The 19,444-nt window shown below is 38.1% G+C and overlaps 1 protein-coding gene across 1 annotated transcript in view; it reads left to right on the top strand.

Moving 5' to 3' along the window:
* Positions 1-6,710, top strand: part of WDR36 (WD repeat domain 36) — a 28,839-nt gene extending 22,129 nt beyond the window's left edge. The window contains exons 18-23 of the mRNA XM_074532541.1: positions 149-246; positions 1,358-1,500; positions 1,851-1,967; positions 2,197-2,278; positions 4,404-4,591; positions 5,979-6,710. Coding sequence (XP_074388642.1) covers positions 149-246; positions 1,358-1,500; positions 1,851-1,967; positions 2,197-2,278; positions 4,404-4,591; positions 5,979-6,128 — 778 coding nt within the window. The 3' untranslated portion in view covers positions 6,129-6,710. The remainder of the gene's footprint in view (positions 1-148; positions 247-1,357; positions 1,501-1,850; positions 1,968-2,196; positions 2,279-4,403; positions 4,592-5,978) is intronic.
* The last annotated feature ends 12,734 nt before the right edge of the window (positions 6,711-19,444 follow it).

Genomic DNA, 19,444 nt, shown 5'->3' with positions numbered 1-19,444 from the left:
TCTGGTAGATGAGGAGAGCTAATCTTGAATAGAGCCTGGTGAATTGCCATGCTGCAGCAGTATTAGACTGCAGTATAAATTATGTCTGAAGTACTTGTTCCCATTCATCTGGAGATGGCTTTTAAAATGCCTGACTTATGTTTTTCAGGTCAAACCGTTCTCTGTATTCACTTGTGTCATTACGGCCCCTTCCTGCAGATTATGAACCATCTTTGGTGACACTCCCCAGCACCTGCCCCATGCAAGGTAACCCTCAGATGAAAGTGTGTTTTGTTTTTCCCTTGCAGTTTGCTCCCCTGCTTGTATGCCACAGATTCATTGTGGATATCATGTTGGCAAGAGGATGGGGCTCGGCTGAGCTGGCATGTGCCTGTGCCCAGTGAAAGAAAGGCCTAAGTGGAATTTTTTGCTAAATTAATGGAAGCGATTGTGCGTCAGAAGTCCTCTAGATGGAGATCTTGTCTGTCCAAGTTTGAAATGCCTGCATTTCAATCTCCATCTGGAGGAGAAGCACACCTAGCTGTTGGCCGCTAGAGCATGCCTCGTGGTGATGGCTGCTATAGCAAGCACATACCTGCTCCATGTACTGAAACTGGGGAGACAGGAATTCATCCCAGAACTTTGAATATTTTTGTCCTGATTCCAGCTTTAATCCACTTTCTGTCTTCAGCAAGTGTAAAGTTCCTGCTTGGATGCTATGGGCTCTTAATGGGTTACATTCCTTTGTTGTTTCAGGCTTGTCTATTAGATTCATTGTTTTAGCCAAGTAATATTTTACAAAAAGAAAGGAAAGCAGACCTGTTTGGTCAAGATCACACAGGAAATTAAGAGAAAATCAAGTGACTGATACTATAACTTACCTTGTGGGACATTGTGCATTAATGTTGCGATTTTCTTCATTTTTATGTGCCACTCCAGTCATACCTATGAAGAGGTTGTGATGAGGTAGTGAATATGGTGCAAGGATCTAAATGCAAGGACTTCACAGCTTTATAATGTAGAATTAAAATTACTGTGTATATATTTATTCAGAAAGAACCAGAGATTACTGTCAAAATTTTGTTTTCTTTAAATCTGGAAACTGCTTTTATATAACTTCAGTCAAAGTGGACAAATCAGTCATTAGAAATTTGTTTATTAAATTCTACATCTTAGCTATAATATTTTAAAATTATTTAATATTTCATAAGGCTAATACAGACTGTTTCTGTAGCTTTTTAGCTCAGTGTTATGTTAGCACCTATGTGTATAACTGTTATTCATTTGTTATTCAAAAATAAGTAAAAGTGTTGGGCTTGACTTTTTAAAAAATGAATGAGGAATATGAATGTTCATAAAAGATATCTGTTTCTGCAAGATGTGGATGTGTCAGGAGATGAAGAGCCATGTGATGAAATGATAGAATATGTCTCACCTGAGCAACTGGGAGAGCAGCTGGTGACCCTTTCCTTGTTACCAGAATCAAGGTGGAAAAATCTCCTCAACCTTGATATTATCAAGGTACTGAAACTGCGCAAAAAGCAACATACATCCATATATTTGCCCTGTTTCTCTGAAATGCATGAAACTTGATCCTGCTTTTCAAGTGTTTTTCAAGATTTTGCATTAGAAGTATATGTGGTGCTTTTCAGTTCCTGGGATTTGGGACAGGAGTTGTTTTTCTGCTAAATAATAATTTAAATAATAGTAGCTTCATAATTAGTGGTAAAAGATTATACTTGTGTATTTACTTTTCAGTTAATCTTTAGAGTTTTCACAGTATTTTAAAAAGGAAACTCTTTATAAACAAAATATTCCCACATGCTCTTACTATGATGATAATTATTTTAATTCAAATATCTAATTAACAGAAAAAAAATAAACCGAGAGAGCCACCAAAAGTTCCAAAATCAGCACCTTTCTTCATCCCAACACTTCCTGGTCTTATACCCCGATACATTCCCCCAGAGGAGGAAAATGATACACAGGTAAAAACAAGAATCAATGTAATTGTATTTATATAGTGTATTTTAAAAGAAATCTCAAATGCTTTTTAATGTTGGGTTAAATCACTAGATTTTAAAGAACCAGTTTTAACTCACTGTATTACTGCTCTATTTCTCAAAGTCTTATTCTTTCAGTAGAAAAATAATGTGATTGAGTTGTAAAAATGTGTTTGCATATTCATGGACACACTGCTGTGCTTTTGTGGTCTAGTCAAAGGTGGTAAACCTTGGGATGCTGGCGCAGAAATCTGATTTCTGCATTCATCTTGAAGAAGCCCTGAGCACCAATGAATGTAAGTTAATGAAATATTTCACTAAAAATGTTGCTGCTGCTTTTATTTTGATACATACGTGATTTTTTATGTCAGAATTGTAACAGATGTGAGAAAAAAAATACTCATAGTACAGTATAATACCTAATACATAGATAGCTACACTAGAACAAAAATCCATTGTTACTGCAGCTTGTAGCATGGAACCTAGTTCTGGCTAAAACCCTTATGGAGAAAGAAGACTGGGTTCCTTTTTCATTAACCTTTTTTGAAAACTGATTATACCACCCAGACAAGGTGCCATGCATTATTTCTGGGAAAAGGAAGGAAAGAAGGAAGGGATTGATTTGGAATAGACTTATTTGAAAAGGAATAGTGTGGTGATTCACTGAAACGTAAAAAGCATAGTGTGCCTAACAACTTCTCCTTTCAAAGGTTACTTCACCAGGCAGTGAACTTACAGTGTTAATTCATTGCCCTGTATTTTAAAGCTTCAAAAGAAATAAATTATACAAAAATAAGGTGTTGGATTTCTTTGAACATTCAGTTTATTTTGAAATTTAATCACTTAAACTACCAGTGGAATGCATCAGCTGTTTTTTATGTTTATCTTGTGATGCTACAGAATTATTGAAGCAGATTTTTTTAAATTATGCTAATATAGCCGATTTGGGAATGTAAATGGACAGTAGCTTGTCCACAAGCAGTTCTGTGGGGAATTCTTCTACCCCTGCTTAAACTCTCTTGAGATGACCAGCTTACTCAAGCAACTTAAAACTTTTTGTGTGCAGAACTTCATTATCTGTCACAAACAAGGTGTGTTCTTCTGCCTTGCTTGTTGTACTTCGATTGACAGTGTTGTATTGAAGTGCCTCAGAGCCACTCAGAAGAGGTGAATGTTTAAAAGCCTCGTGGGGCTGGCTCTGCCAGTGAGCAAGTGCACACTGATGTGCTCGGACACGTGGGCCTGCCTCAGGCCGTGGCTGCTGCAGGGCCCCGGCTCTGTGCCAGAGCCAGGGCGCCTGGTGATCCTGGCTGCTGGTGGGGAGCATGGCTCGCTGCGGGCTGGATTGCAGCCATCTCTTTTCAACATGACTGGGTCGTGCAAATAAAAGGAATCCTGCTCGAAACCATCCTGGTTTACTGTAGGGGGGGAAACAGGGCTTCACACCTCAGGTCAGGTGTGAAGATTGAGCTGGCCGCATTGAGCTGCAGCCTTTTCCATGTTGTACGTGTATCAACCTCACAACATGTTCCATGCTTTTTGTTTAATGTCATAAAAAAAACCTGTTTAATGCATCTGTTTAGTACTGTTAAAATCTGTTATATTCAAAACTAGCTAATGATGTTTTTTGGAATCAAATACTGATTTATACTACCTGAGGAATATTAACCAATGCCTAATACCATTAGTTATCATAAAGTTGGTCTTCTTAGCAAAAGAAATATTAATCACATACATTTTAAAAATGTTATAACTATCAGTTGCATTTTTGCAACCAAACATTTTTGCTGCTTCCTTTTTAAAGATGAAATAGATGAAATCCTCATAGGTCATCAGGTAGGACAGTAGAAGTCCTGAGAAGGAGCAATTATGAAGAGGAAGAAAGTTTGTAAATTGCAGGTATTTCTGCTGTGAAAAAGATTTTCCTGTAATACCCTCCAGGCATTCACTTAACAAAAGTAATAATTTGTTAGATGCAGCCAAAGGTCTCTAGTTTTGCTTATTGCCTAGTAAAAGTAGTGTTCTCCATCTTTCAGAGTATAGTCACAGTTAACAGCTCAAAATATCAAGTATGTACATTTTTTCTGCCAAGAGATGTTAAATGACAATGTTATGTGGTTAATTAGAAATTTTGTTTAACTTAGAAGACAGAAGAGGGGGAAAAAGTGAAACAAATGCGAAGATGTTACTTATATTTTTCAATTACAAATGAAGTGCATCTGTAATTTTAGTATGTGTTGGGACAGTAAATTAAAGACAGGGAGACATTTTGTTGAAAACAAAAAAAGTAAGGAAACAGTAAAAACTTGAAATTCATAGTCACTACTTAAAAATTTTAGAATAAGCCTGTCTTGTGAAGGATCTGTGAGATTCTGTTTTGCAGATGTTACTGATAATGTGTCCTCCAATGTTCTAACACAGATAAAGCTCCCCTTGACTTACTGAAAAGCTTGGGACCATCTAATATTGAGGTGGAGCTGCGGGGTCTGGCCCCTGAAGGTGGGGGCTCAATGGAGGTGATGCTGAGCTTTATGAGAATGATTGGGATGATGCTGAACAAGAAGCACAACTTCGAACTTGCTCAGGCGTACCTGGCACTATTTTTAAAGGTAAAATTTTTCTTACGAAATTTATGTTAGTCCTATTAAAAATAACGGTTATACTAAAAAGCTATAAATTGTCTGTTAAAATTATCTGAGGTGATTTTGGTTGAGAATGGTTTTAAAATGTCTAACTGAATGTATTGGATGATGTGGCAGCTCATTTGGTGATAATCAAGAAAAACTTGCAAAACAAAAGATGTTGTGAAGAGGGCCCTGCCAGACAGGTTTTGTTCTTGTATTCCTTTCTTAGAATTGTTTTTGTGGGGTTTTTTTTGTAACATTCCTAACTTCTTAGTGGTTGTTAATTGTTAAGCTAAGTTATGTTACCATCTTAAATAAGCAAAGAATTTAATACACAATGGTTGGGAAATAAATTAGACATTTTGTTGGATTTATCACTAGACTTTGTAAGCCTGACCTACTTTCCGTGGCAGTGGGCTGCCTTTCTTGTGTTACCTGTTGAGTATCAGAGAGCTAATGAACTTGTCCTAGGGTGTGTGTAAGTTAGTTACTCTACTGAAGCACAGTAACAGTTACTCTTAGAGATAAAGTGGTTCTGCGGAAGATTGAAACCCTTCTGATGCACAAGTGTTTTAGATACTCTGATTTATGAAATAATGTGAAAGCACTTAATAGCAGCTTACTTGGAAAACACTGTTATAGACATTCAGACACATGTAATACCAGGGCATCCGCAGCTTCTCTGGGTAATGGGTTCCAGTGCCTCACCACATTCACAGTAAAGAATTTTGTCTATTATCCAGACTGAACCAACTATCTTTCAAATTAAAGCTCTGTCAAGGCTCCTAGATATTTAAATTGTAGCCTGGAAAATAAATATTCCATCCATTAAGTGGTAATAATTTCAGCAAGTTCAGAAGGTTACTCTTGTTTCTCTTTTAACAAGGTTGCTGTTTGTCACATAAGGAGACCTCATCCATCTCTATCACTATAGTGTGTGCTGACATCATTCTTCTTGATGTGTGCAACATGGATAATTAAAATAATAATCCTGATTGACCTTCGCACATCTGTCTAGCCTTTCTAGACTAAAGAGGAGTTTGTGATGCAGGTCAGAAAGTGGAGAAAGTTACCCTCTAGGGAACTGTGTGATGAGAATAGATTCAGCAGCCTTGCCAGAAGAGGATTTAGTAAAACTATAGCATATTTAAGACACTTTGCTGCCTTATCCCATGTAGGACATGAAAAATGGTTTGTAAAGACTAGCAAAAGGGGGGACCAGCATTGAATAGAGGAAATTAGTTGAAAGAAAAGAGTCCTTTCCCTATTTGGGACATTTCCTGAAAGCAAACTATTGGAATTGGATGGGGAAAACAGCCTTTTAATTTTTTAATCTGTATTTGTTTCACTAACTGCTTGTTTTCATTTTCAGTTACATCTTAAGATTCTCTCATCGGAGCCAAAACTCTTGGAAGAAATATCCAAATTGTCAATGCAACTTGAGGAAACTTGGGTGCACTTGCGGGGTCTCTTCAATCAGAGTCTGTGTGTTTTAACATACATGAAAAGTGCTTTGCTGTAAAATACTTCAGGGTTTTGTCTGCATAAGATTTCCCTCAGAGGAATAGTACAATTTATACCAAAAAATACTGGATTCCAAATATCATGCTGAGTCTTGGAATTGTAGAATCATTAAGATTGGAAAAGACCTCCAAGACCATCAGGTCCAACGTTCTGCTGGATACCACCCTGTTCACTAAGCCATATCACTAAGTGCCAGACTGCTCATTTTTTGAATACTTCCAGGGATGGTGATCCCACCATCCTCTTCCAGTGCTTCTTCTGGTGCTGTATTTTATACATCTACATATGGCAGAGTATTTTAGAACATGCACAACTGCCTATTTTTGTTCACTTCAGTTGGAGAAAAAATTGCTATGTGCAGCTAAAATATTTGTTGTGTTGGTCTGTGCTGACAGACATTTGGATTCAAGGCCCTGAGCAGCCTGGCCCTGTGGAAGGTGCCCCTGCTCATGGCAGGGGGTTGAAAGTAGATGATCTTTAAAGTTTCTTCCAACCCAAGCCATTCAATGATTCTCTGATTCTATGGCTACATAAAACGTAGTTCACCATGAAGAAATGATTTGTGGGAAAAAAAAAGAAATGGGAATGTTACTTCTGTGCAGAAGACCAAAAACTATATCTTTCTTAATAAAGTCACTGTTGATGCAAAAATAAAACAAAAAGTCTGAATTGTTAACACTTTATAAACAATAATTTAAAGCAAATTAATCTAAAAATTGTGTTCCTATGCAATTAGAGCACTTTTCTTAGAGTGGTTGTAAAAATAAGTTGTCTTCTCACTTCTGCAGACATTTATTTCTGAAGGCAAAGATTTCCAGCTGTACTAGCAATGATAGAACTTCAAAAAAATCCTAAAAACCAAAGCACCAAACTAAACAAACAAAACCAGATTTTTGGGAGGTCCAGTTTCGTATAAAAATAATTTCTTAAGGAAAAGGAGAAAAGATTACTAGAAAAAAACTCGTTTTGAGAAATTTCTAATTTAATCAGATGGGTTTTTTTACAAATTGATATTTAAAACGTTTCAAACCATAACGTTTGGGCATTGTTTGGGACCTCATGAGTGAAACTATCTTGAACTTGGCTGCTTGAGAGTACTTCCTCCCAGCAGAAGAATCTCCTGAACAAGGCCTTTGCTATATTTCACATGCTCAGTCTATGTACACAGACCAACAGAGTAACTAATATAAATATATGCAATTTCAATGAGTCAGCTTGAAAGGTGGTTCATTGCATTTGATAGAAGACTGAAGCAATAGTGTGGGTCAGTTGTACTGTGTAGCTGTTCGGTTTTTTTTTAATGCCATCACGTTAAACCCCTTTTAGTCATGTGTACTGGAACAAATTATCTGCAGACATAGAATCATACAACAATAGAAGGGCTTGGCTTGAAAGGGACCTTAAAGATCATCCGCTTGCAACCCCCTGCCATGGGCAGGAACACCTTTCACTAGACCAGGTTGCTCAGGGCCCCATCCAGCCTAACTGGACACTTGCAGGGATGGGGCATCCACAGCTTCTCTTGGTCATGATGTCTCACCATTGTCACAGGGAAAAATTCCCTGTTCATGTCCAATTGGAACCTACTGTCCTTGAGTCTAAAGCTATCATGTGCACACGAGGTTTCTACAAGGTTTGCTACTGAGATTTAAGAAAATTCTTTGTAGCATAGAATTATTGGTTTCCGGTGGTATGGTTCTTGGCAACCCATTGCTCCCAATTTACTGGATTGATCTGAAGTTGTCCAAAATACCTTAAATGTCAGTGTAATGAACGTCTCAGCTTGCAGATGTTACTCTAACTCCTTTAGAAGATCTTAGAGAATAATTTTCTGAATAAAGACACAATGTTCAAAGCTTGATAAGGCAGTATTTGCAGACCTGCCTCTGTGGGAGAAGGAAGCATGGATAAAGAACTTTCATGTTGGATCAGAGGAAGGGTCTGTCAAGCCCACTGTTCTGTCTTCAGCTGGAAGAAGGAAGATTGTGGTATAGCAGCCTGGTTGTGTATAAAGTGATTGTTTCTCAAGCATATCACAGCACCTTTCAGCAGACAGCAATTAGATCTCTGTGACCCAGCTGTAGCCTGACAGTTGTGTTTAATGTTCTGTGGCAGACCTTTTATTCTCTGTGAGTTCATCTAATCTCTTTTAGAACCCATTTATCCTTCACAACATCCTGTAGTAATGGGGCCTACAATTTAATTAACGGGAATAATGTATTTCTGTTTATATACTCCAGACCTGCTATCTTCTAACATTGTATGTCTCTCCTTGAATGTGAGAAATATCAGCTGTGCTCTAGTCTTCATGCTTCCCAGACTTAGCCTCAGAGCAGTGGTGAAAGGGTTTCTGCTCATGAAGGACATACTTTATTTTGCTGAGTGCATGTCTGCAATTTCACTGACATCCAAGAACCCTTTCTGGGCACAGATGTTTAAATCTGTATGTACAAGATTTGTGTACAAAACCTGTTAGGATTGTAGAGTAGGGGTTTTTTTTGCGCTTCCATTTTCATGGTCTGCTTGATGTAGTCATAAGAAAAAACTCTGCCAAACAGGCTATATTATTAGAACAGAAACATCAGGATAATTTTTGTGAGCTATGTATGTAGCTGTTGACATGATGTTTGCGGTCCTGTATGACCTCATTAAATGTGTTTAATGCCATTTCTTCTATACCTACCTGTTTGAAGTCCACCTGGAGCACTTCAATAACTTCCTTCAGAATATAGTATGTAGATGTGAGTGTTATCTCACCTTCTTTATTCTTGTCTTTTTCTCAACATGTCTACTCATCACTGCTATTTCAGGGGTGTTTTACTATTATTAGAGCTGTAGAGTCTTCCACCAGTAGTTCTGATTGCTTCGCGTTCTTGGTCTTTTATTTTGTCCTTTCTACCCCACATCAAAATGATAAACAACTTGCTGTTAATAAAAATTCTTCAGAAATATAAAGTAATTTCCTCCTGTTAGTGGATGAAAGTAAATGTTTCACCTGCTCTTTCCTGTATTATTCCTTCGCCTGAGGCATAAAGGACAGTATTTTAAGATATTAGTGAAAAATTGTTGATTACAAGTGGCAATATGCATGGAAACTGAATTTGCTAATTTGGGCTTTGTTGCCCATAAGAACTCACACTAGCATGGTGCTTTTGTAATGGCATATGCAATGGGATGTGGAGAAATGCTAGATGGATGAAGGGATATTCATGTTAACTCTAGGTTCTCTTCCAAGCAGGGCAGCTACTGTGGATTTAACCATTGTTACACAATGCGAAGCCCGTCTTAAGCTAGCTCTGAGTAGCAGCTTGCTGTTGAAATTCTCTGTTATGTGTGTGACACAGCACTCCTTCCAGCTTCCTCTCAAGCCTGTCCCCATCTCTGTTCCTGTGCGTTCCTTTTCACCATGATTTTCTCAGCTCTTGGTTCCTGAGTGCAGCTGCTGCTCTTAGCAACTCCTGCACATAGCAGTCCTGTCAAGTTAGGTTCTCTGTACTTCCACTCTTTTCTTTTGACTGTTATTTTTTCCAGACACATTTGGTATTCTTGGTTCTTTTGAGACTGGTAGCTGGACCTTGCTGCCTGAATTTGCTACTGGGTGGATTCAGATGCTGCACAGTGAATGTTGCTCTTCTCTGAACCATAAGAAGCCTTCAGTTTTAGTATTCTTTGTTTTCCTTTTTCATTCAAGTAAAAATAGAGGTATTATGAGGCATGCAAACATGAAGAGACGGTAGAAGGATACCAGTGTTTACATTGGCTACCTTGTTCAGTAGCCAACCTATACCTCTGACTTGAAGCACTCCAACATTTTGTACATTTCAAATTTAACTCTTCTTCAAGAAAAATATAAGATCTATCTGTGCAAGTTGTCATAACTGCAAGTCCTAGAGTAAGGACCCTGGAAGATACTCATTTGCATTCTCTGAATTAGAAAAGGCAGGGTGTTTGTTGGCATATTTGAACTCTGTTAATGTGCTCTGTTTTAAACTCCTGTGAAGGAGTTCAGCATTGTTCAAGGATCACTATTATGTAAGTAGTTTACTGTGTTGTCTGTTGGCTTCAGCCTGTTGTCTGATATTTCCTGAGTAGTACATGTTAATCTTCCCAGCACATCACCATTTGTATCTTAAGAGCTATTTGTTTTATGAAAAATTATCTCTTAATAAAAGTAATTTACCTTTTTAGAGATGAGGAATCCAATCAGTGTCTTATTTGATGCCAGTGCAAGGACTGGCATCCTTTACTTTTTGATGTGTTTACAGTATATGTTAGAGGAGACCAAAACACTGTCATTACATGTCCTTAACCCCTGTGCTTTTCTTTTTGTTAAGCAGTGGTGAATTGAGGAAAGCAAAATGAAAGATAAAAGAACCAAGATTTTTCTGTCCTGGCTGTTATGTCTTCTACTGTATGATTCTGTGTTCCCCAGAAGGATTAAATGAGATCTCTGATGCTTGTTGCACATCACAAAGCTTTGCTGTTTAGTAGCAGTCTCTGAAAAATTACTTTCCTCCACTGATGTGTGGAGGAAACACAGTTTCCTCACTGCTAGTTTGTGCAGTGAAACAGCTTATGTGGCTAAGTGGAATTGCATACTGCTTCCCTGACTATCCAGTGTGTTAAAAGATGTGCGGGCTCTACGACTATTAGATTATGAGTGTTTTAAGGGTCCTCACACTGAGGGATGAGATCACCTTGGTGTTTTGCAGTTACCTGAAATCACCCATAGAATAAGTCAGAATAAGGTAGAATAAAATACTTGCGGAATCCTCACTCAGTTGCTATTTTTGTAGAGACTGGAAATAAAAAGAAAACTCACCTACTGAACTTAAGTCCAGAGGGTTCCTTCACCTTTTTTGTTAGCCTGTAGCCAAGCTGATATTTGCCTTACAGTTGCACAGCTGAAGATCTATCATTTACTGTTTCTGAAGTTGCCCAATATTGGTCTCAGAATGACACATGAATTTTGCAACTCATCCATTAGCACTCCAAACACTTTTTGAGCATTGTTCAGATTTATATGCCTCAAAAGGATTTTGGAAGTATAGCTCACTGAAAAACATAGCCATGACATTAATTTCTTACAACCACTGATGTTCCTGCTGCTCTGGAACTGTTCCATCTGTTTGGCACAGCTGGAACTGAAAAGTCACCAGCCTGTTGTAATGCAACATGTCTCTTCCTGTCCTGTGGAGGAAAGGTGGAAGCCCAGGTAAAAAATATGTTTTCAGAGTGTGTCAGCTTACATATTTTGTTGAACATCAGGTTTGTTCGCACAGGGTTGTGCAGCTGGTTGTTCTTCTCATTTGTGATTAACCTTTGTGTTTGCCCATTGGTTAGGGTTGATGAAAGGGTGAGGGATGAACTGCCCAGTTCTCTTTGAAGAATTACATTTCAACAGAATCAAGACAAATGTAAGCTATTTCAGCAGTGCTTAATTGAGATGGTTTATTCATGGTGCTAGAGTAAACAGCACCATCTGTACAGAAATCCCTGCAGCTCCCTTTGTGTTGGTGGGTGAGGATGACAACCCACTGGTGCATATGGAAAGGGCAGAAATACTTGATACTTGTTTTTTTCGTTCAGTCTCCACAGGCAAAGCCTGCTTCCGTTTTCAGTGTGTACCAGCATCCTCTCTGCAGGAATTGCCAGCAATTGAGTTTGAAACTTTACAGTGCAGAGCTCTGAAGTCACCTCATAACCAAGGGACTGCACAGGACTCGTGCATACATGCTGTCCAGTGTGACAGCATTGGCATCAAGGAGGTCCCTGACAACTGGTTTGAGGCTGTTGTGCCCATTTTTAACAGAGGTGAAGTGCAGAAGGGGGGGACCTGTTGGCTCATCTAACTTCCCTCATTCTCCCGAAGAATCACGGAGCACATGCTGCATGTGCCTTTGGAATCCATCTCTAGTGCACAAAGGGAAAGATTAGGAGAGTCACGAGGGCGATTCCTGCTTGCCCAAGGTGCTTGCCTTCTAGGATGAAATGGCTGGTTGTGTGCACAAAGGAAGAGCCATGAATTTAATGATCAAATTTAGTGCAATTACAGCAGTCTGTGATTACATTATCATGGTCTATTATGAAACATTGTAAATTGCTACTGTAAAAGTCAACAGGCGTGGTTTCAGTTAATATTTTGCAAATTATGGTGCTTGTTCATGGCAGTCTATGCACTGTGTACCTTTTATACTGCAAGCTGACTTAAGCATCATATTAGTTCTGCAGCACCAAGGTGTGTAAATTACTTTTGCAGTTATGCATTATAATCATCATACAGAAATTAATTTAGTCACATTCTAATTATGCCTAATGCATGATTATTTTGTTTAATATCCCATAGCAAAGAAGCTCAATAAATTAGATGCAGAATGTTGAATAATGCTAATGGTATTCAAGAGATTTGCACTGAGGCATAGAAGAATTAGGCTGCTAAACGAGTTGAAAGTATTTCAAGTAAATGGCTGGTAAAAAATTATTCTAAAATTGGTGTGTGCCACAACACACTTGGCTGTTTTATAAGTGCTTGCCTTTTATCCACAGAGGTTTCAATTTTGTGTATCACCACTGTATCATGTCTCCTGGTGCAGCTATAGATCTTTCTTCTTTTTACTTCTTCTGCCTATTTCATAACCGTTTGGTAACACAATTTGTGTTTGAGCAAAGACTCCTCCTGGGGTACAAGACACTTACTCTGGGAATGGTGAGAGGTCCAAGATACACTGTTAAAAGAGACTGCAAAACCACACAGCCAGCTGAGAAAGAGACACAGAGTGCAGTTTTCTTAGTGTGAAGGTGGTACCTAGAAATGTATTTCTGGAACAAGACTCTGCTGCTTAGTTAGGCTTGGAGACAGCAAATTGTGCAAGAAACAGACTGTGATGTATCCTCAGGAGCTGAGTGCTTCTCAGTCAGGAAAATGCATGAACTGATTTAAAGAATCTGTGCAATCAGAAGTAGGAAAGGTTGTCTGTCCTCAGGAAGAGAATGGGCCCCAGTACAGTGGTACTTGACCCAGGAGAGAATGTCCTCTCTAGAGATGCTGTCCCTATTGCAGCGTCTCTCAGAAATTAATGAAAAATTGCCTGAATATCACAGGAGTTACAACAACAACAACAAAAACTGATTGGAGGAGAAAAACACCGAGCATCATTTACACAAGAGGACTTGTAGATAATGAAGTAATACCAGTGTTCCTGCAGGGAAGCAAGGGTCTGATTGCTGAAAGCCTGTAATGAGTAAAGACAAACATTCACATTTCTCCTCTTCCCTGCTTAGCTGTGGGAGCATTGAGGCTGTGCCGTAGAAGCTCTCTTTGCCCTCACAGTGAATTGACTGCAAGATCTTACCTTTATGCCTCAGATTAGTCCTAAGGCCTTTCTGCTGAGACAGGGTCACAGGGTCCAAAAGTGCCCCAACTGGCTAATGTTAAACATTGAGGATATCACATGCAAGCTCCAATCCTGGCCTTCTTTGCAGGACGAAACAGAATGATTTCCATTATAAGCAGAAGGCCCAAACCTGGAATTCTGCCTTTCTGAAAACTGACTTGGTTTTCTATATAAATTGGGATTCAAGTCTGTCTGTTGTGATTGACAGTGTTGAGATCTTAAAGGGCAAGAGAAAGAAATGTAGTGGGAAAATACAAAGATATTGCCAAAGTACCAACTTGATAAAAATATGTGAAAAATGTACAGATTTTTTTTTTCTCAAAAGAATCCAATTAGTGAGATATACTGAATGTTTCTAGGGGTTGTCAAGACCTGAACAGATTTGTCTTTCTAAACAGAAGGTTAAGGTACAAATTATTTTTTCATGAAAATATCAGTTTCTGTGAGCTTGAGCAATTTTTAGACCTAATTTATAACTATTTAATAACTACTTTGTAAAGAAAGAAAGTACTGAAATTGTCAAAAATTAAAGGAAAAATATTGCTGAAATATTAGGCGAGAAATAATAATATAAATTTTAATCCTAAGGGATAATGATACTGAAAACAATATGTGCTAATGAAGGCTTACCATGTTAGATTCTCTGCTTCATGCTCATGAGAATGTTTTTTAACTGAGCCTAGTACCTGGTCTTTAAAGAATAATTCTTGAATATATCATACATATGTAAATGGACTATTTTGACATGAGTGAGGAGGTTCTGTTCTTCATTTAATGCCTTTTCCTTTCATGTTCTAAGGAAAGTCTTTGAAAATATGATACTTTTTTCCAAGCAGAACCATAGCACAGCTTAGATACTCATTCCTCGGTTTGTTTGTCATTTGATATGTTGTAGAAGGAAATCCTGGAGCCACAGATCACTACAGACAATACCTTTAATGTTGACATAACCCACCCTTATGACCCCAGCTCCACTTAAGTCTCTGGACCAAGACAGAGAGATGGAGCTCTGGGATTAGCTCTGCGAGTTGTTACTCAACTTCAACATGGACCTTGATAGGCCTGGACAGCCTAAACAGAAACATAATGTACTGACTGAGGCATCAGACTCAGATGTTCCAATGATAAGATGAATTTAAACCCATTTTAATTGATCTATCAAGTGCTGTGAGCTCGTGCCCAGGAGTGGAGTGTCAGTGTTAAGCTGAAAGCTGAGGCTGGAGAAGGAACCAAACCTAAACCATGATGGTAGAATATTCTTGCCATCTCAGTGTTCCATCAGTAAAAGAATGGTTACAGCAGCCTCTCTGAAGTTCAGCTTTATATACTGCTCCAGATTTGTTTGCTACTCTGATTTAAATACTTTTAAAAATACTGGTTACAGTTCTAAAAGAGATGCTGTGGTCTAGGTAACTATTAAGCTGTTTTAGCTGTCTGCTTTTAATAACTGTCAGTCCTAAGTGAACTGTCAATTAAAATGACAGATTCCTGTTGATTAGAGATATCTACAGTGAATCTCTAGTCAGTGACAAGAAACAGGCTTCTATGCTCCAAGACAGCCTGCTGTAATAACAGGAAAACTATTTTTTATAATAGGACATAAATTAATTTTCTACTGCCTTTCCACAATAAAATAGTATGTTGTTTTGAAAAGAGATTGTGGTAAATGCTTTAAACAAAAATTTTGTAAAACTTACAAAGACAAGATTAAATAAGTTCTTGAATTTTACGTAATCATGATTGAGAGCAACATTCAGAAAAGCTAAGTAACTGTTTTTATGTGCATTGGAGAATAAATTAAATAATTCACTGTCTTTAAATAGAGAAGGACAACTGGCAGTTTCAAATTATGTTCTAGCCTCTGTTGTCCTATTATAATTAGTCTACATTACCACAGACTTCCCCTCCCACAAATACTAACCTCCGTAGATATTGGAAACACATATTTGGAAAAGTGACAAACAAATGAAAACCATTTGAAATTATTTTAAGTCAAATAAAATAAAAAATTTCATTATTAAGAGAATGATGTAATTTTCCTCCTTTTCCAATCAGTCAAAAGGGACTTATAAGATTTCTTCTTAGCTATGACTATTATCCCCCCAAAACCAGAAAAGCAGTTTACTAGCATTAATTAAGTTTCCAACTATGTTTGTCAATCCTCTCTCAGTTTATATGAAATTGTTCTTGCAGTCTTCACTCCACATATAATCTACAGAAGTTTGAAGAGCTGAATCAAATTCTGCGGACACATCTGGTCAATTCAGCATTTTCTTGTCTGTATCCACAGTTCTAAACAAGATTCTTTCTTTGCATTGTTTAGTTATGCTTTTCTCCTTTGACCGAAAGGGAGGATGTCTTACTAAGATGACAGGATTGTTACTCAGATTGTACAAAGATAAAGGAAAAATCTTATCTGTTCCATTAATCCTTTTAATTTCCACTCTAGGATTCAAACTGTAACAATTATCCTTTGTTACAGACTGCTTCTATTCCTATTAGAGACTGACTTGAAAGGCGGGAACTTTTTACATTGTTATTTTGTTAGCAACCACTTTCTGAGGAGCTAATTCTCAGTCTAAGCAGCACCCACTCATTCTATGATGTCGGTAATAATTTCCACTTCCTCAGTGGGAGGAAGACTAAAAGTGCTTGACTTGGATAAATTTAACTTGACAGCAAACCATGAATAGGTAAGTGTTGTTAGAACCGTGTGACTTGTAGGAAAATGGACCATGTAGAAATATCTGTATATTGTCATTTAGGAGTGTTACCCAGGGGTTCAGTTCCCAGCTGTGGCTTCCAGGCCTAAAAAGCTTGGTGATAGCTTGTTATCTGTTGCTTTTCTCATCACACAGTCTTGATACACCTGCTGTTGCTAAATGTCCTTTAAGAAGTCAGCAGAATGACCAGAAATAGTACAGAGGATTTCCAACTCTTAGCTCCAACTCTTGTCTTACCACTCAGTGTTAGCCTGTCCTGAGAAAATTGGAGTGTAAGAAGGGTAATGAAAGTCATGATTTCTGCATTCATGGCAAGCTGGATTAGAGATAAAACCATATTTTAGTTTCCATGGTGTGACCAACTGTATTTTTGTGGAGATTGCTGCTCAAGCATTTTACCCTTTAGCATTACCATTGCTAATGGCTCAACTTATCTTCTCCATCTCCAGCTAAATCCTTCAGTGCTTGTCTGCATTAGCTCCAAACAGCACTTCTAGATTTACAGGGAAAATAGAGTGATTTACTGCCATTACACAGGGTAAATTATCCACACAATCAAATGCTTAAACATTACTCTAACTCAACCCAAAACAATTTCTTCCTATCGAAATGAAAGAACACTAAATGGTCAAGTCTGGCTCCTAATAAAACTGGATCATGTAATAGTGTTCATATTCATAAATGAAGAGATAGAAATCACTGGGCTTTATTCTATCCAGAAATCCAATAAGAAATTGTTCTGTGAACTCAAAATACTTCACTCATGTGAGTCATTGTGTTGTCATGTGAGTACTGATAAATCTAATTATAATCTTTTTGAAAACTTTATCTTGCTCCTTTCTCTCTACAAAGATGAGTACCTGGATAGTCAAAGTGACAGTGAAGAATGTGTTGTTGACCTTGGGCCGTCTCATTCTTTCTACACTTGAACACTTCCAGAGATGGTGACTCCACTGATTCCCTAGGCAACTTATTTCAATGCCTGACCACTCTGCCAGTGAAAAATTTTTTCTGATACCAAGTCTGAACTTCCCCATGCACAACTTATGGCCATTTCCTCCAAGAAAATCTCCTGCTGTGTGTGTACTTCTGAAGGCTTTTGGGTTTGACTCATAGTAATGCATTTGCACTATTTATTAGTTAATTACTAAATTGTTTGTGTGTATATCTTGTAGCCCAAAATTTCAGAACTCCGTGTGGTGACTTGCTATGGCCTAAGAGTGGCAAAGGGTCTGAGGTTTGACATGGGGTTTGGATGCCATCCAGTACATGTAGGATTGAAGTTAAATGCAGGTAAACCCAGAAATGTTAGACCTTTCTGATACTGCCTTACAGTACTGGATCCACTGATAATGAATGTTCTGAAAACCAAGCACACCAAAAGCCAGGCAGATGATAATGGCCTACCTTCTTGCCTTTTTGTTGCTCTGTCCTGTACATCTGCAACCCTTCACTATATGAACATCAGGGCTACCTACGATTCATGGGCTCTAAAGCAAACCAGGATCCCACAGCACAGGAAGGGAAGCCACTCTCTTACAACCCCATAAAAATACCTGAAAGGAGGTTGTGGGAGTTGGTCTCTTCTGCCAGAAGTCCCCACATAGCAGGAGATTATCTTTAAGGAAGTTTTTCTGTGTTGCGATGAACTGAAAGGTTATTTAGGAAAATAACTGATAGGAAAAATCCCTTCAGTAAGATCTTATTTTTATCTGACCTGCTGTTTAAAGTTTTGCTTTATGATGTGGTAAAAATGTGAAACATCTTTGTAATGACAAATGCAGCCCTGTTAGATCTGACCAAAGTGGCCAAAAAAGACAAGGAAAAGTGAAGTAAGAACATCTACTTTTTCTGAAACACTTTCTCAGGCTTTACCGAGCTGAAGTTAATGGACTATCAGAGGCAAACATGGTTTCTAGGTGTTTTGGGATTCAAACACCTAGATTTGTCTTGGGATTTGTCTTTCCAATTAATGAATCTGCCTGGCGTCTTTTGAATCCATCTACAATTTTGGCCTCTGTAGTATCCCACAGCAAGTAGTTTCAGAACTTATAGCTGCTTCCTCTTGCTTATTTGAGGCAAGCTTCCTATTAACCCTGCTTTATTTCCCTTAGTTCTGTCACTGAAAAATAGCACCACACAATCCTTATCCAACCTGGGTTCCCTCCTCCCTTGCCCCCTCCTTTTGATTTTCTAGTTCTTCAGTATGGGTAAAATTAAAACAGAAGTAGTTGAAAATATGACCTCATATAGGGAAAGAAAAATTTCTACCTATTCAGAGTAGATATGGGTATGTATAAACACTGAACAGTGTAGTTACTCTTTTTCATTAAATTAAAAATATTTACAATTACTTTATGTTTTGAATGCTTTCATGAAGAACCATGAAGACTGATTATTTCTTGAGTTGTGTACAGCTTGGGATAGCTGCAAACACCAGAGAGTTAAGTTCCTATCTGCAGCATCCTCTCAGTTAGCAAGCTAACTATTAACCTGGGAAGAAAACACAGGCAACCCTCCTGGAACCCTATGCTAGCTTTTGAGAATGTCTTAAAAAAACCCAAAGCAAAACAAAATAAAACCCACAAACAAACCAACAAACAAACAAAATCACAAAGTATCAAAGTGAAGGTAACTAACTTAAATAATTGTTTTCAGGTACTTCAAGAACTAACAATTACCTCTTCTGGATTAAAAAGCAAAAGCCTATTCTGAGTGTATCAGCCCATTGTCAATAATATGCCCTTGCTTGTCAAACTCCAAAATCTCAATTCCATTTCAATGCAGAGAGACCATTTCAAAACAACATTGTTTTCCTTTGGAAATTTTATATTAGTCAGAGCTTTGGATGAGATCTGGGCACAGGTGGACAGGTCTTCAGGTTGTGCTGACCCTCTGAAATGCAGAGACTGTGCTTTCACAGGTTCTTTTCAATATATGGAGCCATTAGCAGTAAATTAACAACCTCATTTGTGATGTCAGGACCAAAGCACTCTTTCTATCCCTCATCATATAGGGTGAGCTGGCAGCTGGTGAAGTGTGCTTGGCTTTGGATTGCCATCGTGGAGCATCTCTGCTGCAAAAGCATGACCTGGCCTTAAACACTTAAACAGGCAGAAAAAATGCTGAGAGTATGAGTTGTTTATTGTGTTCTCTGTTTTGCACACACATTTAAATGTCCATATAATTTAATGGGA

The sequence above is a fragment of the Zonotrichia albicollis genome, chromosome Z (assembly GCF_047830755.1).
Source record: "Zonotrichia albicollis isolate bZonAlb1 chromosome Z, bZonAlb1.hap1, whole genome shotgun sequence".
Taxonomy (NCBI): Eukaryota; Metazoa; Chordata; class Aves; order Passeriformes; family Passerellidae; genus Zonotrichia; species Zonotrichia albicollis.
The sequence above is the reverse complement of the archived record's forward strand: the minus strand, read 5'-3'. Positions and strand labels throughout refer to the sequence as shown.